The following is a 24977-nucleotide window of genomic DNA, read 5'->3' on the forward strand; positions in this document are numbered from 1 at the left end:
GCACACACACACACGCGGGCGCGCAAAACATTTCACCCTAAAAGTTTCGCAAACTGTAATTCGCAATAATTTAAAAATGTCGTTAAAATTATTTTCATGCTAGACGCTCGTCCTGGATGCGCCTGGATATGAAAATTTTCCTTTATCCCAAGGGATCAGTGAATCGGGATAAAAAGTACCCATCACCCAAGTCAGGTGTATACCCTGTAAATTTCATCAAAATCCGTTCCTAAAAATAGTTTCAGCGTCATTGTCGGATGAACATCCAAACAAAGTGTGATGGTGTGATTATGACTTATTATAATATTCGTTTTATTCCATACGACAGGCACAGTCCGCTACGCCTCAATAAACGCCCACAAGAACAAGGAGATGGGGCGGCACGACGACCTGTGGTCCCTCTTCTACATGCTGGTCGAGTTCGTCAACGGCCAGCTGCCCTGGAGGAAGATCAAGGACAAGGAGCAGGTCGGTGGCGCTGGACAAAATATCTCTATCATCAAATTCTCGTGTTATTATCTCATAGTGTTGCTCTATTTTCTGAAGCAGTGTATTTGACCGCCTCCTTGGTACAGTGGTTAACGCGTGAGCGTAGAACCGACGGGTCCTGGGTTCGATGGGTCCTGGGTTCGATTCCCGGTGGGGACGCACAAAAAAAAAATGTCTCGGTCTGGCAGGACACAGAAGGCTGATCACCTATTTATCCCTAAAGAAAATGGATCAGTGAAACGGATGTACATCATCTGCCCCATACCCCACTGGGGGACACGGGACTTCACTTTTTTAACACTTTAGATAAGTGCCTTCTCTTAAGTTCAAATAAATGCATAATAAGTTTATAATATTTGATACGTAAATTCTTTTATTTCTATTGAATTATGATGAACATATTATAAACGATTACACTATTTACCATCAGCGGAAATTGCATCATTAAGTTACTTGAACATAGCCTGGGAAGGAATTATTAAATGGTCCTTCGAGTCTGGTTATTTTAAGATTTGAAAGTGACAAATTTGTCATTTGTCTTTTCTCTTGAATACATAAATTTGAACCCCGTACAGTGTTTAGTTTTTTCAATTGCGCGCTCGACTCGCAGGTCGGGCTGATGAAGGAGAAGTACGACCACCGGCTGCTGCTGAAGCACCTGCCGTCGGAGCTGCGGCAGTTCCTGGAGCACGTGCAGGCGCTGGAGTACGCGGACGCGCCGGACTACGCGCTGCTCGGCGCGCTGCTCGAGCGCTGCTGCCGCCGCCGCGGCGTGCGCGACGCAGACCCCTACGACTGGGAGAAGGAGGCGCCGGTGGGTGGCCACACGCAACCACACGCAACCACACGCCGCCACACGCAACCACACGCAACCACACGCCGCCACACGCAACCACACGCCGCCACACGCAACCACATGCAACCACATGCAACCACACGCCGCCACACGCAACCGCACGCAACCATACACAACCACACGCAATCACACGCCGCCACACGCAACCGCACGCAACCGCACGCAACCACACGCTGCCACACGCAACCGCACGCCGCCGCATGCAACCACACGCTGCCGCATGCAACCACACGCCGCCACACGCCACCATACGCAACCGCACGCCGCCACACATCATAACAAGTCACCTCCACCCGCAACCAAATCCAATACCATACACATGACAATTATAAACATGCCACCACTTGCCACAATATACCGCAACATCACACGCAACGATACACCGCCACTTACAATCCAACATCAAAACAGGCCATACACAAATAACACTTCATGTACCTAACACGACATGTCGCTAAATGTCGCAACACAACTTGTATGTAACAACACGCAATTACACGCATCCACATGCATCCACACATCACCACACGCCATAATACGTCACATACAAACAACACTCCATATACCACACACACGACTAAACAAACATGCACGAAAATATTAGAAATTTATAATAAATTGAATAAAAATTATCGTATATAATGATTTATTTAAAAAATTGATTAAATCTTGTCCTACCAGAGTTTGCCGGCGTCTCGCGCGCGGGTCGCGCTGCAGCCCGCGCCCGAGCTGCCCGCGCAGCCCGACGTGCCCGAAGTGGTGAGTTTGTCCTCATTTCATCGTTTTCTTTTTCATTTGTTATTAATAAGATGATATAGCCGTTCGATTCCAGCTCGAAGGACCATCGTGCTGTATGACCTCTATTAAGTGTGTCAGAATATTTTTAAGAGTTATAAAATAAACACGATGACCATACATTAGGATCCTATACCCTATATCTATAGTCTAGTTGTGGATATATGTTTCTAAATTTATATCCAGACTAACTTTCCGACCGTGATTTCGCTCGCGTACACGAAGTTCGTTTCTTCAAGATTCTTTACTTTCAAGATTCCAGTGGGAATGAGACGTTTCACCGCTGTAAAAAGTAGCCTATATCACTGTAGCCTCCCAACCATCTTCATATCCACAAATCGTTCCGTCGCGACGTGATAGACGGACAAACGTGCAAAGTTTCTGCTCGTCAGCAGGCGCGGCGGCGCGCGGAGGCGGAGGCGGGCGCGGCGACCGACACGCACAGCAACGTGCTGGCCGAGCGCCGCCACGCGCAGCTCAACGGCTACGTGAGTGTTGCTCACATCCGGCTCGAAGGACCAATGTTACAGTTATGCAAGAGTACCACTTATGTTATGCGTAGTACTCTTGCATAACTCTAACGTCATAAATGATAAATTTAATGTTTTCTTAATTTTCAATTCTATCGTTTTAATTAGTTCATTACATTAATCTTACTTCAATCTATAAATGTTTCTTGCTTTCTTTCAATCTTGCGGATTACTTTAATCTTGCTGTTAGTTCATATTTTAGTTTTAAATTATTATGAAGCCAGAGTGTGTATTCTAATATTCAAAAGCGATCAAACCACCTTCCCGTTCTACGCTGACACGTTAGACATACAATACTTTACTGCGAGGCAGCTACGCCTTTCCCTTGTTCCATATATGTAAGCATAAATCTTCATCTATGTCCTGAATCAAAACCATTATTCTTACCGCAGCAATCGACAACAACAGAAAAGCAAGAGAAAGAGAAAGAGCCAGAACCTAGAACTACGCCGGCGCCGTCACCTGATCGACATGTTAAGGTTTTTTTTTTCTTTAACTACCTGCATTTTGAAATAATTTTTGATTGACAATTCTCATTTTCATTGACAAAAACTAGGTCATTCATGGTTTCGTGAGTATCTGACACGAAGGACCATACTATTCGATCTCATATATGATCATCATCACAATTGAATGTGTGAATCGAGCTCGCTTCGGTATGAATTGGGCCAGCTCGCACCGGGGAAGTACCACACCCCCACAAGAGACCGGCGTGAAATAGAAGCTTACTATCGGGTTTCGTACGGTGAGTGGGGGAGTTGGTGGCCTATTTCCTTCTTCTAGCCCTTCCGAGTTCATTCCTTCTTTCCATTCATCAATCCTTTCCTTATCCCTTATCCCTTAAATGCGGTCAGCGCATTCTCAGAGGTCTGAGCCTCTGCGAATGTTCATGGGCGGTGGTGATCGTTTACTATCAGGCGAACCACAAGCTCAGTTGTCCGCTATGACATAAAAAAAAAATTGCTACTGTGAATGAGGGAGCTGGAAGCTTGTGTCCCATTCTCAACCCTTTCCCAGTCCATTCCTTCTTTCCAGTCATCAATCCTTTCCCTATCCGTTACTCCTTTCAAGCCAGTTGACCCCTGTGGCATCAGAAAAAGAAATCATAATCGCGAATTTTAATAAATAACCCCCACTTTTACCCCCCCATGCCCGTACACCAATACATCTCCCGTGTCCCGCAGGAGACAAGCACATCGGCGTTGGGCAGCAACACCGCGACGAGACCGGAGCGCCAGAGCGTGCCGCCGTGCAAGCCGAGACCTAATGCTGGTACATTTTATTCGTTTATTTATTTATTATATTCAGTAGTGGTGGCTCAGTGCTGAGAACCTCAGACTTCAAAATCGATAAGTTTATCTGTACATGTGGATAACAAGGAAACCGGCATATCCGAGAATCAAAAAGTTCGACGACACGTGACATCTGCCAACCCGCACTTGGCCAGCGTGGTGGATTATGGCCTGAACCCTCATAGGAGGCCTTTGTCCCAGCAGTAGGAACGTGTATGGGCTGATGATGATATTCAGTAGTACGTTTAAAGTGTATTTAAAAAATCTTTGAGCTGTTTTTGAGGAATTCAAAATTACTTAGCATTGATATTCATTTGATTGTTATATGAAATTGCAATGTTTCAATAAACTCAGTTATTCAGTTGTTATGACTTATATTTATTCTATTTTCTAAAGTGGCAAATTTATTAATATCCAATTTAAACAAAGTAATTTATGATACATAGTAAGTTTTAGATTTTTACACTTTACGCACGTAAAAAGTTCGTGTAAAGTGAAAGTCGTAACTTTACACTTCGACTTCACAGGCGGTCCCACTTTGGCCCGGCTGCGCGTGGTCACAGCGCCGCCGACTTGCGTACAAGAGTTGCAAGCTTCGCCAGCTGGTGTGTATATATTGTTTTACTAGCTGATCGCCCCGGCTTCGCCCGTGGTACATATAACATCCATGCACAAAGTCCATGTCACTCAGTGAAGTTGCGGCATTCCAGTGGTGAAAGAACTTTTGAAATCGGTCCAGCAGTTTTTCCGTGAAATATATAAGAGGATACTGATATATTTCACGGAAAACTATATAATATTCGTGTAGATAATTTAAATTCAATTTTTTTTTTTCATTATCAATGTTGAAAATATAAATTGTATAGATTTATTGAAGTTTACCTACAGGGATCAATAAAAATATACATGTACTAAGCGATTTTCGCTCATAAAATGCAAAAAAAATTTTGATGAAATCATTACAATTTTTTTATTAATTTGTATGTTGTATTACAGGCGAATCCAGCAGTCCGCGTATAGTGGCCGATGTGGACAGTGTACACTCCGACACACATTTCAAGCGTGGTATGTCTTTGAATGAATGAATGAATTAAAATACTTTTTTTTTTGCAAGAAACGCAGGTTCGAATCCTGCCTCGTGATCAAATTTTTTCTATTCTTTCAAAATTTCTCATTTATAAAGCATTTCAATGCTATAAAACTAAAAATTAAATTTAACAAAGGCCACGTTCCATCGATACAATATTGTAATCATTGAAATAATGTTTCGTATTGGTTGTGATGGTTCTTAATCATCTCAATAGATGGCGTGGGGTGCCCCTTAGGCACATGAAACCGAAAGAGTAGAAGAAATTCGATTATTGTGGCAGGATCACGGGTGGCCGAGAGGCTAGGCGTTGCTACGGTTAGGCAAGATACGCAGGTTCGAATCCTGCCTTGTGATCAATTTTTTTCTATTCTTTCAAAATTTCTCATAAAATACTATATTTCGTTAAAAAAACACATAATACAAAGACGAATAAAAAACTTAATACAAATAGCAAAAAGCGGCCACATCGGTAGGCAGCGATCTCTACCATGAGGCTTTTATTGTCATTCAATTATTAATATACAATACAATATTTTTGCAAGGTCGGTCTGCTTTTCTGATCTTACTTTACTGAGTTTTTTACACTTTGGTATATATTTTATCGCATTTTTATCATATTTAAAGTAATGGAATTGAAAAAATTAAAAGTTGTTGAAATATACGGTTGTTTATGGTCATTTGTAATATATAAATAGATACTTGTGTGTGTTAGAATTACATTAACTATTTGGTAGAAGTATAACCCACATCTTAGGTTAAGTTTCTCAACTTTTACTATGACCATCTTAACTCTATCCTCCATTTTAATCACTTAAAATTTAATTACCTATCGTTTTAACATTACTTTAATGTTACCCACATGTTGGGTATATAATTTAATCCACTATTACCCTAACACACTAACTCACTTTAACCTAACACCTATAACATTATAAAAAAAAATAATCATAAAAAAAATACATGTAACTTTGCCTCCTTAAGATTTTCACTTTAACTTTACCACCATAACACTCTAACTTTTACTTTACCCCTATTGCACTCTACATCGCAACTTCTTTCCTATACTCTTTCATTTAACTATATCCATAACACTCTCACACTGTACCAACACAACACTGTCTCTTTAACTTTATACCCATAGCATATTTAACTTTACATCCATCACAGTTTCACTTTATCTGTACGCCCATGACAGTTTCACTTTACTTGTACACCCATAACACATTCACTTTACCTGGTACCCCATACGAGTGGGTGGAGTGGGATGTAAGTGCGGGTGTGCGCAGGCGCGCGGCGCGGGCGCGGCGCGGGCGCGCGCGGCGAGCAGAGCTACACGCAGTTCGCCGTCATGGACGACGACAACGTGTCCGCGCTGCAGCAGGTGAGCCAGCCTCGTCCTTATTGTATATCATTTGTTGTTTGTTTGTTTGTTTGTTTGTTACTCGATATCTCTGTGGGTTTTCGACTTGACGTGATTCTCTTTGTTTTTGATAGGAAATTGTTGTTATGTGTTCTCATTTCAGAGACGTCAATAACCTTAATTTTGGAGACAATGGTTCACTGACGTCTCATTGAAATTTGATTATTTTAGTGCAGCAACACATACTACATTAGGTGTCACAACACTTAATGCACTGTGTATTCATAACACAAAAATATAATTACAGCGTTCGCTATGTGATCTGGCGTGCAATGAATTAATTTCATCGTGTAAATAAGTTAGGCTAAGGATACCTCTATAGTTTATGCTAATAAAAAAACATAAGTGCATTTTTTCACTAACTCCAATGGCAACTCAGGTGACCCGCGGCGGCGCGCTGACGCTGGTGTCGCTGTGGAAATCGCAGTTCGACGACTCGTCCGACACTACCGACAACGAGTGGCGGCACGAGCACGCGCAGGTGCGTGGGGTGTGGGGCGGGGGGCGTGGGGTAAAGAAATAAAAAAAATATATAGGTGGTGTTAATGTTAACCTATATAGGGTGTAGTATGATAATATTCTTTTTTCAAAATAGATGGTATAAGGTATTGAGAGGTGTGCTTTATGGGGCAAGGGCCAAAGCCAAAATTATTGACTTATTCCAAACATATTACTAATGCAATTTACAAGAGATTAAAATACACAAACCGACATAACAAATTATAATTATTCATCTCAGGCTATGGAACAGTCTCGTATCAAAAATTTAAAGTAAAGTAGTCATTTTAAGTTGTTGTTCCTTTTTCTATAGAATATACGCTTACGGCCGTCTGTGTGTCTGTAGGCTTAGTGCTTTAAAATTTCGCAACAGATTTTGATGGGGCTTTTTAACAGATAGAGTTATTCAAGAAAGATGGTTCCTATGTATTGCCCCCGTGCGAAGCCGGAACGCATCGCTAGTTCATAATGAAAGTTTTGAATGTCTCCAGTCGCCCGAGCACCGCGCCAACCGCGCGTCCGCCATCTCCTCCAGCTCCAAGGAGCCGCGCACCCAGCTGCCGCTCACCTCGCAGCAACACACCTCGCAGCAACACACGCAACACACGCACTCGCAGCAACACACGCAACCGACACAACAGACGCAACAGACGCAACCGACGCAGCACACGCAGATCAGCGTGCACGTGCCGAGCGTGAAGGAGGTGGTGAAGGAACGCGTGTCGCCGGTGCAGCAGGTAGCGTGCTAGTTGTAGCGGCAGTAGCGAACGTGGGAGTGGAAGTAGTAGCACTAGATGATGGAACAGAAATAACAATAGTGAAAAGAGTAAGAGTGGTAGTACGCCATAGTGATGCAGTCGCAGTAGCAATGGTAGTAGTTATGGATAAAATGGTAGAAGTTATAATCTAAATATAATAAGTGTTTGACATGATAAGTGGAGATGATGAAGTTGAGGAATTAATTTTTGGTTATGGTCAGGTAACAGGTGGCACTTTACGTGTAGGATTAGTACTGGTAGATATAGGTGAGGAAACAGTAGCAGACGTGAGTGTAAATTGTGTTGAGTTGGCAGAGTTAAGAGTAAAAGTAGTTGGTACCGTAGTAGATGCAGTAGCTGAAAAGGGCACTGGTTGTTATGATATTCTGGGTAAGGAGGGTGGTTAGGTATATGATGAAATCAGACTGTAATGGCAGAGTGACGATAGTTTATTGAGCGCCCGCGCACAATGCTGTGGTTGAAGTATTACTGATCTTAATAATAAAAAAAAATTAATACAAATAATTTAAAAAAACCTAAGCTATAAATTTAAAACTAAGCTCTATAGCTTAGTTTATCCGTATATAGATAGTCTATATATTATATATATATATAGATTATCTATATAATGCATAGGATATTGTCTGAATTATGTATGCATCAAACAGTGTGTTTTCCCACTAACTGATAAAAAATTTTTGTTTAATAAAATTCAATTTATAATTCAACGTTAAATGCTCTATGCACCAGAAATTAATTGCCACTTTGGAATTAGGTTTTGTGTAAATCGATTCTTGGCACAACAATCGCCAAGTCGATGACACGGCGGTGATATCGTACTGTCTAACACCCGCAGGGCGGCGCCGACAAGGAGGCGAAGCGCGAAGCGGGCGAACGCGAGCGGGGCGAGGCGCGCGGCGCGCGGGCGGCGCGGGCGGCGCGCTGCTGCGTGCGCGGCGCGGGCGCCGAGCGGTTCGCGCGCGTGCTGCCCGCGCTGCCGCGCAGCTGGTCGCTGCCGGCCATCGGTGCGTGCCACTTGTGATTTGGGAGACAAAAAAAAATTTTTTTTTTTGCTACCGCACATTTTGTTTTTTTTTTATAGTATGCAAATGCTTTATAAATAAGATTTTTTTTTATGAGTAGAAAAAATTCGATGGAATTCGAAACCAGTTTAGTTCATTTCGTGACGGTAAACCATCTGTAATAATTTTTTGGAAAAAAAAACCTCCAACTATGATTTGTTTTGAGATATACTATTAAATGAATAAAAATTTGTTTTTGTCATCCTTCTCTACAGTTTGTTGGAATTTGTTTGCTATTTTTAGAATTGAATAAATCACTTGATGACTTTGTTTTTTTCTTCCTTTTTTTTATTAGCTTTAAACATTTATTTATCGCCTTCGTTTTAACTCTTGTTGTTACTTTATTATAATATTTAATAAATCGCCTGGTGAAGTTATTTTTTCTATTATTTTTCTGTTGCCTTTTATTAACGCGCTATTAATTTGAATGTAATCAACAATTTTTGTAATACCTTATGACATTTATATTTCATAAATGACAATATTTTATAGAAGAAATACTAAATGAAATACTTGTGAAGATAATATCTTTTCAGAAACAAATTTCGTCTACTTATTTATTTTATTTTTTTTAATTTCATGTCAAAAAACATTTAGAAGTTTTTATTTGTCATTATTCCATAGCATTTGGCAAAAATGCCATTACAAAAAATTCTTTCAATCTTATAATCCGGCTCGAAGGACCAAATGCATTTATAACGGAAACCTTTACAAAAATTTGCTATAAGTAAGAATTAACAGCTTAGACTTTGAACATGCAGTGTTTGTGTGATTCTTTCGGTGGAAAACCAGTATGTGACTCCCATGGTAAGTCATGCATCGCCCATATGCATGCAGCGTGATCAGTGCGATTAAGCATTTTCTTTGTATTTTAGAAAGAGGAATAAAAAATCGAATACGTTTTCAATTGACACTCACACTGTCATTTAAACTACTGTCTTACAACTGAAATAGAGCATTTATTTGTTTCACAGTTTCATCTTGAATTGACATTGTACATTTCCATGTTTTTCTGTTCTCGTATCTGTCCTACATTTATCAATTCGAAACGTAAATTGTATTATAATTTGGGATGTCCGTTTCATTGTTTGCTTGTCTTTCACTTGTGGTAATTTTCTGGTATGATTTTGTGCCTAGATATAGTTAGGAGGCTAGAGAGGATGACAGGCTATTTTTTACCAATTTCTTTAATTGCGTGGGTGAAGCAAACGAAAACTTAGTATTTTATAGTGAGTAGATAGCCCATATTTTCTTCGCACTTACAGAATTAAACTCATTGTATGACACCTAAAAATTCATGGTCACTTGTTATCACGCCATTTTATGTGTTCCAATATGTACAACTAATAAGACGTATGTTCCCTGCTTCATATCCAACAGGCGTCGTTTCACGACGCAAGCGTCACGTCTCCTCTAATCTCACGTTATTATGTATTCTCTTCGAATTTTAATAACAACTACATACTCGATCACAACACCGAACTATTAGTAAAATGCTAGTCTATAACTATATATATCAGCATGAGGAACCAAAAAAATTGTAAAAATGTTCTGACAGTCTAAACCTAACATAAATCGGAGTAATTTAAGTTGGAGTTACAAAACGGCCAAAAGCCTATCTAAATGTCTGTCAGTACGTGATCGTGTATCTAGTTGTTACCAACGGCCGGCGCGTACCCAGCTAGTGTGACCGACTCCATCCTCTCCCCCCCCTCCGCAGGGTCGCACGTGCGCGCGCTGCAGCCGCCGCTGCTGCAGCAGGCGTCGTTCGACGACGGCAGCGGCGCGGCGCTGCGGTACCGCGTGGACGCGGCGCGCGGGGTCGCCGCCCGCCTGCCGCCGCACGAGCCCGACCCGCCGCCGCCGCCGCGCGCGCGCAGCCTGCCCGTGAGTCCGTCCCCCCATAGACATGCAAATGCAGTTAGAGAAGCAGTTTTAGAAGCAGACGTCGTTCTTAATTTAATTAATAATCTAGTTCTTCTGTATAAAAGCCACATGCTAACATAATTATAGAAATGAGAATTTCAGAAACAGACACAAACACACATACACACACACACACACACACGGTATTACAAGCAGATATAAAGATCGAGCGCACTTGCGCGTGCCCTCAGAGCGTGTCGCGGTCAAGCGGGTCGAGCGGGGCGAGCGGGCCGCCGTCGCCGGCGCGCGCCGCCCCCGCCGCCCCCGCCGGCCCCGCCGCGCCCGCGCGCGAGACCACCGTCTCCAGCCGCCTCGAAATCCGCGTGCGCCCCGCGCCCGGCTCCGCGGACCCGCACTCCGGTGAGTGGCCCGCACGCACACGCACAGACAGACAGACACACATACATACACTTATAACTCATATGCGTATACATACACACACTAAAATCGAGCATGCTCATCACGAATTGGGCCAGCTTGTACCGGGGAAATATCACACCCTCACAGAAGACCGGCCTAAATTAATAGCATGCTATTGGGTTTCGTACGGCCAGTGGGGAAGCCGGAGACCCACATTCTTTTCCTTACCCTTCCCAGTCCTTTCTTTATTCCTGTCATTAATTTTTTTTCTTTTCAATTTGAAAACGGAAATCCATTTTTTAATTTTGCTGTCGACCTTAACACCTCTCCAATAGTTCGCGTGCGGTGGTAGCGCTTAACACCAGCCGACCCACTAGCAACTTTGCTGACGATGATTTCAAAACACAGTTACATAATGATACACAGTATGTGTATTGTATACGGACAAATACATCGTGTGTACATACACCCCTTTCGTATATGTTTAATTAAAGGCGTGGTAACTGTACCACTTACGAGTTTGTTTCGAGAACAGCTGATTTTAACGATTTTTTTCTGAGAAATTTGTATCCGCTTGGATGAGGATAACAAAATGTAAAAAATTTACAAACAAACACATACAAACAAATTACTTTTAAAGTTCGCATCCACTTCAAAATACAATTTTGACGAATTCTAAACATATTTACCAAAAAAAACTGGTGACGGTGGATACTATAAGACGGCGCATGCGCGACGGTTGCAGTGCGCATCCAGTCGGTGGTGTGCGGCGCGGCGGGGGCGGGCGGGGCGGCGGGGGCGGCGGGGGAGGCGCGCGCGGAGGACGCCTCCGTGTACTACGACGCGACCGACCACCAGCGGGACAAGCGGTGAGCGATACACACACGCACTATCACTATCACCTCGACACTTTGTCACACAACTAAAAATATCAAGACTAAAAGAAGTATAAAGGGGGGGGGGAGTTAATTCCTGAGATAGAGACTGGTGACAGACGAACGGACAGACAGACAGAGAGGAAAATAAACGGATAGCGAGATTTTAGTAATAGGGTCTTATGTTACACTTATGGTACGGAACTCTAAAAAAAATACTTCTACTATAAACGTACTAAAACACTGTCAAAATGTTTTTTGTTAAAAAAAAACAGTTTTTTTTTCTTAAATGCATTTATGAATAACGTTTTTTGTTAAAAGTACTAAGCCTTTCGATTTGTCATAACATTTTACGAATAAGACAGTTAATTTTATATCACATCATATTGATACAGTTCGTCGACTCGCAGCGCGGACAAGAGCCACAGCCCCGCCCTAGAGAGGACCAGACTCGATGCTATACAGGACAGGTGTGATTCATTCGCTTATATCACTGCATGCTAAAAAGCAAAGTCGCCTCCCGCCTCGTGCGTCTGTGGGCTTAGGTCTTTAGAATTGCGCAACAGATTTTGATGTTTTTTTACCAATTTAAACGCGTTCGAAGCCGCTGGAAAAAGCTAGTGATTAGATATAAAAATAATAATGAAAATCGATTCATCGTTGTGTGGTAAGTTACGAGGCTACAAACACAAAAAATATATGAGAAATTTTTTTTTTTTTAAAGAATAGAAAAATTCGATCACGGGGCGGGATTCGAACCCGCGTTACTTGCCTAACCTTAAATTTAACAAAAAATACAGTCAAGTTGATAAAGTTGCGCATTTTTGAAGTCGGTTAATAGTTAAAATTTTCTCAAGTAACACGGCAATAATGAAGATCGCTATATCAGATCGATTGACTGAGGTCATTCTATTGTTATTCAATAAAATTGTTATAAAAGTTCAAAAGTTTTTGCCATCATTACATATCACGACAAAACGACTGAACGGTTTTGGGCGAAGGTCATATACGTGTGTTATCTTTCTTTTTCGTTCCGTGATATGTCAATGACATTATGTCATGTAGCCATAATATGAAGATTATGCAAGTGTAACCAAATAAGTTTTTGTTTGTTCTTACTAAAGGTTAATTTTATAATGTTCTATAATATTTCAGAAGCAGTTCAATTCGACGAGACGGCAGCGCCGCCGGAGACGCGTCGAGCCTTAGAGATGTAAGTATTTTGTTGCATTCGTATGGAGATGTATAAAAAATGTCATGGTCACATAAAAAATGTCATGAATTATTTTCAAGTCGAGTATTTATAAATTTCATGTCAAGTAACGTGAAATATACTCAAGCTATTTTATTGTGTTATTACATCAACAAATATTTGTTTTATATCCTATATATGTATTTTTAATTTCGTTTTTTATCCTCTCATAAAAATGTTTAGGTAAAATTTATTGTTACTAGGTAAAAGAATCTTTGTATTCCCAGTTTTTGGTTAATATTGGATTTATTTGAAACGTCTTAATATATGTCACATAATTATTTAACATATAGTGTGTCAGACATCTTGACTGAGTGACATTATATATGTACCACTGGCGAACAGCTAGTATGCAATATTTGTCTCCCCACAGCGCTCGTCGGGCAGCGGGTCCCGCATCCCGGTGGCGCGGGGCGGCGGGGGCGTGCCCGGGGCCGGCGGGGGCGGGGGCGGGGGCGCGGGGGAGAACCGGCTCGCCAAGTGCGCCTCGTGGGCCGGCGCGCCGCACGCCAACGATGCGACCCATAGAGTGGACGACTTGACGCCCGGTGAGGGGGGGAGGGAGAGTGGGAGCTTACAACTACCTTTACCTACCGTCTATGTTACTGTAATACGTAGTAGTAATATGGGAAAAAGAGGGAAGGGTTACCAGTTAAATTTGAAATCATCCGCCATGAAGTTTATCACTTCAAAAATCTGATTTAGTTATTGAAATTATTTTTGGCATTAAACTGGAAACTGAAAGTTATACATGCAGTTAAGCTGTCACACCATTGGTCCTACATAGCGGTAGTCTGTTTGCACTGATATTGACCAAGCTTGCAATTAAATAACACAACCTTTAAAGATTAATTCCAAAACACGCATTCCTACACATTCAACATAACACAACCGACTTCATACAAAATAAGGAAGTAGTTTTCTCATGACACAATACTATTTCCAGCGCTGCGTCGTCGGCGCCAGAACGCGGACAAGTACGCGGCGGACCCGGCGCGGGAACTGAACCTGCGCTTCGCGCGGCCGCGGCACAGGCACTCCGCCGCCGCGCAGGCCGTCAACAAGTAAGTATTGGTTAACACTCGGCGAAAATACAATGTATTTTTAACATTCAATTATTGCAAATAATGTCAATCTAGTCATTAGTGTAAATAATTATACAATGATTAAAACGTTATGTTGTTTTTGGAGCTCATAATGTCAATATTTAGATAAACTATGACATTTGTTTATATCTAATTTAAACAATATAAAGTAGTATCCTGTAAGTTTATTAAACTGCACATGGTGTGCAGATTTGATTAAAATTATATGAGTAGTTTAGGGAGTCCATCGCCGGCAAACAACATGACACTTAATTTATATATATTAAGATGTATAAACTGTACACGCATGATATGAAACGCAAGAGAGTAACAAAGTGACCCTCACGCCAGCAGCCGCGCGAACAGCGCGCCGCGCGAGCCGGCCCCTTCGCGCTCGGGCTCCTCCTCCTCGCCCTCTCCACCTCCCCCGCCGCCGCCCCCGCTCGCCCCCGGCCCCGCTGGCGCCAGCGGGAACGGGAATGGGGCGAGCGGGGCGAGCGGGGCGGGGCCGGTGCCGCCCGCCCCGGGGGCAGCCCCGCCGGCGCACAACGCGGCGCGCGCGAGGCGCTTCCGCCCGCTGTCTATCGCGCCCTAGCTCAGTGAGTAGCTGACTCAGGCAGTCTGCTTTTGTTGCATCCGAGCACTCGTCGAATTAAATGATTTGTGCAATTTGTTTTGTTGATTTTAGAATTTAGATATTGCGGATATATATTATCGAACTTATTCATGGGAACTTCTTTTAGAAGATTCAGTTTTTCTTAATATGAATATTAGTTCTCCTATGGCCTCGCACTGTTTTAATTTTTGTTATTATTGCTATAATATAAATTAGATAATCAATCTTTTTAAGTGGTACGATTAATTAACTTTACAATATGTGTCAGCAGGATCTGACGAGCAGGTGTGACGGCAGCGAGACGACATACGTACCTCAACGTGTCATATGTAACCACATATTGTCACTCACCCGAATATATCAGAGCGATACTTTCGTGAACGTAGCTATTTATATATTCTATGTACAAATGACGTCACGATTCTTTTCACAAAACTTGACATTGGGTGTCATGTCAAAAATGTCATGTCAATGCGTGTTATGTTGATATAAATGTCATGGGTGCCGTCTTGTTTGACTATGCGATTTTTTTATATGACATATGATTTTTTTCTAATATTACTTTAAATTTGAAAAGCTATATCTTAAACGATGTTTTAAAGGTAACGTTACGTAGCGTTTACGTATAACGAGCTATTTTACGTGATGCAATGAGCTGTGATCACTCTGCATTCGTTAATGATTGAAGAAAAACAATTTGGTTGTGAATACATAAGTCTATGTTCTTTAGTTAATGCTGGGTGACGATGGTGCACAAATAATGTAAAATGTAATTTGAAATTATATTTGATGCGGTATAATGTTTTTAATTAATCTTAAATTTTGAAGAACATAGAACTAGGAATTCCTATGTTCGATTCCTAAACTTATTTTATTCAAATTACGGTCGAAGGTTCCATTTTTAATGAACCAAAAACTCATTCATCGTGACGTCATTTGGCATGATACTCAGTAATATAATTGGTAAAATTTTTAATTTTAATAATAATTGAATTGCTATTGAGAGGCTTTTGTTTCGGGAATTATAAAATTTTTGAAATAATTAATTTTCTATTAATAATGTCTAGAGTTTACGCAATTTTAATTTTTTTGAGTAACGTATGAACGGATGCAGCTTCATAAATTAAGAATTTATAGTTACTTGAAATAATTGTTATTTTAATAAAAAAAGTTTTTTCTTTGGGCATAACATAAGATTACAATTGTCTTTCTTATAGCGTTTCAATGTCTTATAATAAAGTCCTAGAACCTTGCTCTTAAGGCTACAACATTCTTAAGAGTTACAAGGATCTTCAAAAGTGACATATAAAAATAATGAAAAGTTTCAATACGTAAGCTATTACCTCGATTTGATTTTACAGTTGGTTAAAATTCTCAACTTTTAAGATGCAATCAATACATGTTTCTAATATTGTTTTTATGAAATAACTATTATATTTCTGGTGTAATATTTCTGAGGTTACACGATAAGTCAAACTGCGCGGTGAGACGCAAAATTTTGTGCAAATTTGATTCGTTTATTCTACAGATTTTGTCGTCTTAGTGAACATAGCATTTATGAGTGTCGTTAAATTCAATATAGTTAATTGGATGGTTTACCCGTTGTGTGTCATCCATGTACCTACCCATGTCACTTGACTATATTTTACATTATCTCAGACCCTATGACATGTTGTCGTGTAATTTTAAAACCTAGATCTCTTAGATAGGACATTCGCCTTCGCAATCGTTAGGTAAGAACTGTTGATCGGTTTTTGAGCTTCGTTTAATAATAAATAAAAATTTATAAAATGTAAAAAATATTACGATTTCTCGAGATATGCATTAGCGAGTTTTTGAGCGGATTACTATTTTGCGCAGACTGTGCAGCGCTCGTTCAATTCCATGTGCTAAAAATATAAATTATGATCCCAATAAACTATTTTTAATACGCTAACTTACAATGTTACACATACTATACTACATAAGAAAAAAGAACAAAAATACAGCGTTACGTCTGCGCACCTTAATTTAACTTTACAATTACTACGCTACATTATAAGTAGAATAAACAATTCCTCTGCATCACAAGAGCTCGCTGATACATCGATCCGAGTATGTTAAGCTTACCTTCTGAAATCATACTTATTTATAGTATAGGACAATTATGAAAACAAAATATATCTTTATTATTACATTATTTTACACATTTGCGGCGTTTGATTTAAATTACTTCAGATTTAAATTTTTAAAATGAATAAAAATTATCTTTTGTGGTCGTATTTCAATTGCTCGCGGTAGATAAAACTTATTTTACGCTTACTTACGCCATCAAAAAATTAGTTTTTTTATTATTTATATTTATTATATTGAAGACTTAAACGCTCACTATTTTAGTTTGGTTTTAATATATTTATAATTTATTATTCTAAGGCTGGAATTAAGCGAAAGGAACATACAAATATAAAAAGGAGACAACAAATATATTAATTACGTCGAAAATTTTATTGATTGTAAAATAATTGTAATACGTCATAGAATTTGTATACATTGCTGATACCAAAGTGGTGCGATAGATTGCCTTAGACTGTTTTCCAAGCTTTTCGCTTTACCTAACGCTGATATTTTTCTTAACTTCCATCGAATTTTTAACCTAAATCATCATACAAGTAGATGATTTAAAATATCTTCATATCAATGTTTTCCTTCGGATTAGTATTTTAAAGTCACGTACGAGATAAAGAAAAAATTAATAAAAAAAGCATTTCCGTATTGTTGTAATGACTCGTGAAATATTGCGTTTGGTGCGTTTTTTGAGATTAAAATAAGTGTCCGTTTGAATGTTTTGAATGAATACTTCTTTATCTATATTTAATTTTTTAAAGATATACGAAAGACCCATATTAATACATCTTTAACAGTTAGAATATATAATCTAGAAAAAAAACTGTTCATTTAATATAGAAAATACAATTATATAGAAGATGTGATCATGACATTGTACCAAAATGAATTATAACTTTTTAATAACGTTAAAGCAACAATCCCGTACACTTTACTGGTAATGGAAATGAATATTTACTACAATAGAACGGTTTATTAATATGGGTTATCTTAGATTTAACGCATTTTTTAAAAAAAGGTCGCTAGGAATGACTGAAATGTTAAATGTCACTTGTGTTGACATTGTTTGACATGATTGAATTGGATTGTAATGTCATGTCATTGCCTGCATTTATAAATCATTTTTCGATTAGCTCTCTATTCATTCATGCAGGCAATGACGTAAAAGCTGCGTATACACTAGGCTACTAATGTCGTCAGTGTTCACATTTAAATATATTTATCGCGAAAATAAATTTTAGTGACCTAGTGTATGTGGGGCTTTGCTAATTATTTAATGGGAGGGAACACTTGCAATGAGAGTGTAATTGCAAGCGTTTTTGAGGGCACAAGTAGAAGTTGCTCGGTGTCACTTCGAGTATACTTACGACTGTATGCGAGCGAGGTTGGACTGAGACTCCAAGATGTAAAATTTTTAATATTTAATTAATAATCTGTTTTCTTAATTATTATTAGTGTTGCACGGGAATCTCGATGATATTAGAATATTTATTTTATTGCGGCAGCATTGAACAACGATGTTTCATACGTTTAATTTAATTTCCAATAGTCTAATATCTTCGAGTTCTATACATATGTATAAACTATATTATTATTATTATATATATATACGTTATGTAGACGCCATTCAACTCTAGTCTCCGCTGCTTAGAATAGAAAATGTATGTAATAATTAAAAAGTATCTAGCGGTAAGGTTTATTGGTAATTTTTGGGCGGTTTCTGTGACCGTCGGACGCGAATATGACAGCCGTCAGCTAGTTGACAGCTGTCAGCGCTGCGTTTGGCGGGAGGGTGAGCTGGTTACATCGCTTGGAACCTCGCGGTTCCGAACACATTCTAGTCTACGAACAGCTTCCGTCTCATAGTTATATCGGTGACAGATTAAAAAAGTCGAGAAAATTATTTTTGACAAATAAAAATTATGTATAAAGTTGTTGTTATATACTTAGGCCCTTTTTTAAATGAGCATGTTGAGGCGATGCGCTGAGTTTGTCTTACGTTACAAGAATGCACGCTCGGTTACGTTTTGTTTTGCGATATTTTTTTTATATTTACCGAAATATGCACAATGAAATTTAAATAAAAGGTATTTGTCCTTATATCGTTGTTTTATTGAACTGGCCTTAATTAAAGTTGTCACTATTTTTTCTCCCTCTCTCTTGCTCAAAAGGTGCTTAAGTGCTTGCAATCTTGCGGTGACATCGTAGGTCGCCAAGATTTACGACAATGAATTGGTTGGTTGGTTGGAAGTCGGATAAAAATTAATACATTTAAAGATTTCGTACAGCTGAATGAAAACGAAGAAAATAAAACGACATAATAAACAATCACAATATACTTTTAATAGGAACACAATAAATAATTGTTATTACAATCCACAAAACGACGAACAATTAAACCTTAGACAATACAATACGTGGCAATATTGCCCACGGAAAAATTATCTTATAAACATTGCTCAATTTCATTTGATCAGAATCTTAAAAGTTTAGAGTATAAGTACTTACCTACCTACTTGTCACATTTACACAGTATATTTATAGTCATTCATTTGCAGGTGATGAAGAAGCTACCGATGATAGGGATATTAATGATGTTAATATAGATAATAACAACACTACTTCTAATGATATTGATTGGATGATCAAACCTAACGTAACAACAAATCATCCATTCGACACAAGTTCGCAAGTCCGTCTCAGGTCACCGCCTGTCCGGTCAGTGGAGCCCGTCGGGCGAGCACTACGTGTGGTACATGGTCAGCAAGCACTGACTCACCACGCGCATGTAGCGCTCCCACACCGACTTCAGGTCCGCCTCTCTGGTAACACAAACATGGGTACAATGCATATTAAGGATATTTAACAAATTTGTTTGTACATTTTACACATATTTGTAATTTTAACTGGTAGACTGTAATAAAATAGAACGAATCCAATATTTGTGAAACAGGCGATGTTTTGTTGAAATGTTTACATAATAATTGAAAGATCTAATCGTGATTAGATTAGATTAGATAATGCGAGATTTGAATCTGCATTTTTCGGTTTTCCCTATTTTATTTTAATATATAACCGTCCACGTTGTTATATCTTTTATAATCCATAAATGTTCAAGAATCAGTTAAGTCATGAAGACTACACGGAAATGTCTGTATACCTCAGTACATCCATCTGCAAGGCGCACTGCTCGTAGGCGCACAGGAACTGCGCGAGGTCGGTCTTGGGCCAGCTGCCGAGACGCAGCGGCTCTATACATCTGGATAGACATAGGACTGATATTAAAATGTTGTATTGGCGATTGTATTTTAATTGAAATTTAACAAATATTTCTTTAATTTTATATTTTTACTTTGTACGGTCTTGATTTGTAAATGTTCTGTGTATTTTTTGGAAATAAAATATTTGTTTATTGTATTAATGTCTTGCTTTACTGACGGGCTCACCTCTCGAGCAGATCCACAAACAACGATCGCAGTTCTCTGGCGCGGTGCAGGTTCACCGCCACACCCACCAGCGCACGCGTGTACAATCTGATCGATGCAAACATTTTTTTATATATTATCGGTTTTTATAAAACAGACCAGCTGCGCCTCGCAGTTTCACCGATTACGTAATTTTGAAATTTTGACCTATTAAGATCCCATCGGATGATACCTCATTTAATGATATATTCGTATTCATTTTTTACTTTAAAAGGGTACAAGTATACATTCATACATAATAAATATATTTTTGAAATAAAATGTGGCTAACAAGTTAAAGCCATTGAATTATTTCAAAAAGGCACTGATGGTTTTTACTTGATGAACACAAATACAAAGGGGCAAACAGAAATAAAATTAACCATTACTTTGGGGTGTATAAATCATATATATTACGTAGCAATTACTCTATATAAAGAATGTTTAATTTACAGAAATGATCTGGTTAATGTTTTAAAGATAACATGGATTTACCTAAAATTAAGTTCGAGTTCCTGATATGATTTCTCCAGAAGCTTCGGTTTCAACCGCATGCAGATCAAACTGAAAATTTAAAAATGTATTAATATCCATGAAGAATAATTAATAATAGAATATAGTAGCTGGTTTATGAAAATAATAAAGATAATATTTATTATTTTTTTATCAAGATAATATTTTGGTGACTTTTGGTACCATTTTTTACCATCTGGGAATAGCTAAGGTTATATTTTAAAACTTATGAAAAGAAAGTATGAAGAAAACAACTGTACTTATAAATAGACAGACATAGACAGATAGTCCTACGACATATGACGCTGTCAATGAAACAGTAAGTCAGCCAGTCACTCAGTCGTCAGTCAGTCAGTCAACAGTCATCAGTCAGTCAGTCGCGTATGACGTACTGCTTGTGCTCCTTCTCCTTGTCGAGCAGGATGCGCAGGTCGCGCAGCTCGAGCAGGAACTCGCGGTCCATCTCCGTGTCGTAGTACTCCGGCCCCGTGCAGCTGTACGTCCAGTTCCCCATTATCGCCTGTTCGCAAGGTTTTTACATATATTTCAATAAAATCAATAAAAAAACACCATATAAATCTTTATCTTACTATTATACATATTTATTTATTTAGGACAATTTCCAGAACCTTACAAGAGAGACAGCAATACCTGTTTAAAAACAGGAAACATACATATAGACATGCAGTGTTGTTTCGATTACAGTTAATTGTAGATATTTAACTCGTAGATATGTAATGAAATAAAATATTAAAAATTTAAAAAAAAACCTATACTATGAGTGAAATCTAAAATTCATAATTCATTCATCAGAATTTGTTAAATTCTACCCTCAAAAGGAGAAAATAGGGGATGAAAGTGATAATTTATTTTAACAACGCGAGCGGATCTACAGGCAGCAGCTAGTTAGAGATATTTTCGATGTTAAAGAACAGAAATAGCGACAAGCGGAGAACTTTAAAGCCAACCTGTGCACAGTGGAAGAAGTCGTTGAAGGACAAATACTGCAGTTTCCGCTTTGTCGTCTCGAAGCGCATACACGCCAGGAACACCACGGCGCCGTACTTCCTGAAAATACATCTTATTTTATACTTTTATTAAGTATAATTGCACGTTAGATCGCTCTTGAAATCCGTATTTGATGAGGTCAAGAGAATGTGTGTGTGTGTGTGTGTGTGTGTGTGTGTGTATGTGAGCGCGCGCGCGTGCGTATTTGTGTGCGTGCGTGCGTATGTGTGTGTGCGTGTGCGTGTGCGCGTGCGTGTGCGTGTGTGTGTGTGTGTGTGTGTGTGCGCGCGCGTGTGTGCGTGTGTGCACCTGGCGAGCGGCTCGGAGATGAGGAAGGTGGCGCGCACGTTGGCGACCACGCTGCCGGGCATCTCCTCGACCGCCTTGAACACGCGCCGCACGTTGTCGAACTGCCGCCGGCAGCAGCGCAGCGGCGCGCCCGACCGGTCCGACACCTGCAACAGCACAACGCTTGCTTTTGCCATCTTTACTTAATAACCGATTCCAAAAAAAGGGTGAAGTTACCAATTGGTTTATGTGACCTCATAAATTCCTTATATCAGTATTCAGTATAGCTGTGAACAGATTTTTTTGAATCGTTTAATATTTGGAAACTGATGCTTCCGGTATGGTCCCATTTAAAATTTCTAAGAATAAGAATATAGTTCTGTTTTTTTTTTTTTGGGAAAACTATTATTTCAATGTAGCTAAATAATGAAAATATTATCGAAGGCATTAAATAACACTGAAGGTAAATGTAAATGAGTACTGAAGCCAGCTCACCTCGTCCAAATCTTTTCGATGTCGCGAAGAAAGCTTCCTTCCAAGTAATTCTCGTATTACTGCATCATCCAACTCATAGTACCTGCAAAATCATATCATTATATTTAATATATAAATGTAAAATAAACATATTGTATATAAATTAGCTCTTGCCTGCCTTAATCATTTTAAAGTCCACCTGAAGGCAAATAAAAATTCTTCAAAGGCTGTTAAGGAGGGGCTCAATGACAAACTCGCGAACAGATGAAATAAATATTCTATACTAGCTGTAACCCAGCTGTTTCCCAGATCTGTTCCTATTGTACGTATGCTTAGATCTTTAAAACTACACAACGGATTTTGATGGGAACTTTAATAGATAGTGATTCAAGAGGTTTATGTGTATAAAAACATCTATTAAACGACTAAAAATTTAATGAAAATAAAGCTGTGGGCAAAAGCTAGTAATTAACATAATTAAGCAATTGTCACATCTGTTTAAGTATCTTTAACCTGTATGTAAAGTGAAGTACTATTATAGCTTACTTCTCAATAAGCATCTGTTTGGTGGGCTCGTCTATCTGGAAGATCATCTGCTCTGAAAGCTTGGAAGGTACCGTGAGCAGACGCTCCAGCAAAGCAAATGTCCTGCAAATCATCAACATTTAAATGTAATATAATTCATTGTATAAGAATGGCTATAGCATAGCAATTCGGAAATAAGCTTGAAGCTAAATTGCGTAATTTCACTATCAAAACCTATGACTGTGTGCACAAGGCCATTTATTTGTGTATCTGTATAGTAGTTGTAATAATGTGCGAACATTTGTGTGTAAGCACTGCTATGCTGCTATTCTATTATTTATCAAAATAGCTATGAACCATAGTACAGAAACTATTGAAAGTTACAGACTGACATACACACACACACAGACAAAAACGTAAAACTTACAAACCCCCTCTCTTAGCGATGGTTATTAAAATAAACCATATCATAATAAAAATGACTTAGTAACAATGCACACCTATAATGGTCCAGCACGTCGCTAGCTATCAGCTCCACCGTGGCGCCGGTCTGCTTGGCTGCAGCGCGCTGGTGTAGAGTCGATACTGCCTCACTCGCTGACAATTTCGTACTTATATTATGATATGTTGCTAACCATTAGAAGCATTCTAATGGTATATATATATACTAACGAAAATCCATCAGCTACTTATACGAAAAAATCATGCTAGTGTTTATACATTAAGAAGTAAATGATAAATATATTAAACGTATATCATTACGAAATTTATTTAGGAATGTAACGATACAAACAATAAACTTACAAGAACATCCCTCTATCCATAATTGATATATTTCTGGGTCAATAAGTGTGTAATTGGACACAAAAACGTCCACCTCGGTATACATTTTTTAATTTTATTCCTTTTATTTATTTACAAATGAGCTATACAAATTACGATAAATTGACATGAAACATCAGCTGTTTCTCTTCAGTGACATTTGACAAATTATTTATTGGAAACCCGACACAGAGCTATTAATAAAGATAGATTAAAAATACACAAGGAAAATTCATTAAATAGAGCCGTCTTTGTTTATATTAGTACGTAGGTAGGCACCATACATTTATAATTTGTATATTTAGAGTGCTCATGTATGTATGATTTGTGTATTTAATTCGAAATAATATATTATAAATGTAGAATTTTAAGTAAATAATAAGCAAATCCTGGTGACTTGCTACGAATTTTTATTCGCAGTTAATTACCAGTAAAAGATAAACCATTATAAAGCATATTATGCAGTAAAATTCCATCAGTACAGGTATAGTCGCTGTGAATATTTGAAACAACAAAACTGATAGATATTGATAAAGAATACAACGATGTTATTTCGTTACAGAAACCATTTATCATACTTTTTATATGTATTTTAGATTGTACTATTGTGTTGATTATGAGCAAAAAACTACAAGAAAGCAATGTTTTTCTTTCTATTTACCTACCAAATTTTTTTGACATTTGCAAAGGTGTGTTCCAATTTCAGATAAATTGTCTCATTCAGTTAAAAATAAAAATGTGTTAAAATTAAATTTATTCTCAATATCACAAAAAACAAAACTAGATTAAATTTATTCTCAATATCACAAAAAACATTTATGTTGCTTCGTATTGACTTTTTTTTTAACATAGTCAC

General features: G+C 38.7%; 2 protein-coding genes across 2 annotated transcripts in view; one reads left to right on the top strand and one right to left on the bottom strand.

Annotated features, from left to right (window-relative positions):
• Positions 1-15686, top strand: part of LOC119838055 — a 46191-nt gene extending 30505 nt beyond the window's left edge. Inside the window, exons 11-31 of the mRNA XM_038363861.1 lie at positions 329-468; positions 1100-1303; positions 2027-2104; positions 2533-2628; positions 3063-3149; positions 3855-3942; positions 4490-4567; positions 4959-5027; positions 6339-6433; positions 6852-6953; positions 7462-7707; positions 8585-8753; positions 10531-10800; positions 10893-11096; positions 11842-11965; positions 12367-12441; positions 13127-13184; positions 13597-13771; positions 14170-14287; positions 14660-14907; positions 15196-15686. Of these exons, the coding sequence (XP_038219789.1) occupies positions 329-468; positions 1100-1303; positions 2027-2104; positions 2533-2628; positions 3063-3149; positions 3855-3942; positions 4490-4567; positions 4959-5027; positions 6339-6433; positions 6852-6953; positions 7462-7707; positions 8585-8753; positions 10531-10800; positions 10893-11096; positions 11842-11965; positions 12367-12441; positions 13127-13184; positions 13597-13771; positions 14170-14287; positions 14660-14903 (2720 nt within the window). The 3' untranslated portion in view covers positions 14904-14907; positions 15196-15686. The remainder of the gene's footprint in view (positions 1-328; positions 469-1099; positions 1304-2026; positions 2105-2532; positions 2629-3062; positions 3150-3854; positions 3943-4489; positions 4568-4958; positions 5028-6338; positions 6434-6851; positions 6954-7461; positions 7708-8584; positions 8754-10530; positions 10801-10892; positions 11097-11841; positions 11966-12366; positions 12442-13126; positions 13185-13596; positions 13772-14169; positions 14288-14659; positions 14908-15195) is intronic.
• A 3667-nt stretch (positions 15687-19353) lies between these two features.
• On the bottom strand, positions 19354-24271 carry LOC119838224 (acidic fibroblast growth factor intracellular-binding protein-like). The gene is made up of 11 exons (XM_038364076.1): positions 24104-24271; positions 23800-23896; positions 23321-23422; positions 22796-22877; positions 22322-22467; positions 21973-22072; positions 21397-21524; positions 20987-21055; positions 20474-20560; positions 20188-20286; positions 19354-19849 (listed from the first exon to the last, which is right to left on the bottom strand). Exons 1-11 carry the CDS (start codon positions 24186-24188, stop codon positions 19771-19773), a joined length of 1074 nt encoding a protein of 357 aa, XP_038220004.1. The 5' UTR covers positions 24189-24271; the 3' UTR covers positions 19354-19770.
• Between the last annotated feature and the right edge of the window lie 706 nt (positions 24272-24977).

Source organism: Zerene cesonia, unplaced genomic scaffold, assembly GCF_012273895.1.
Source record: "Zerene cesonia ecotype Mississippi unplaced genomic scaffold, Zerene_cesonia_1.1 Zces_u001, whole genome shotgun sequence".
In the NCBI taxonomy this organism is placed as follows: domain Eukaryota; kingdom Metazoa; phylum Arthropoda; class Insecta; order Lepidoptera; family Pieridae; genus Zerene; species Zerene cesonia.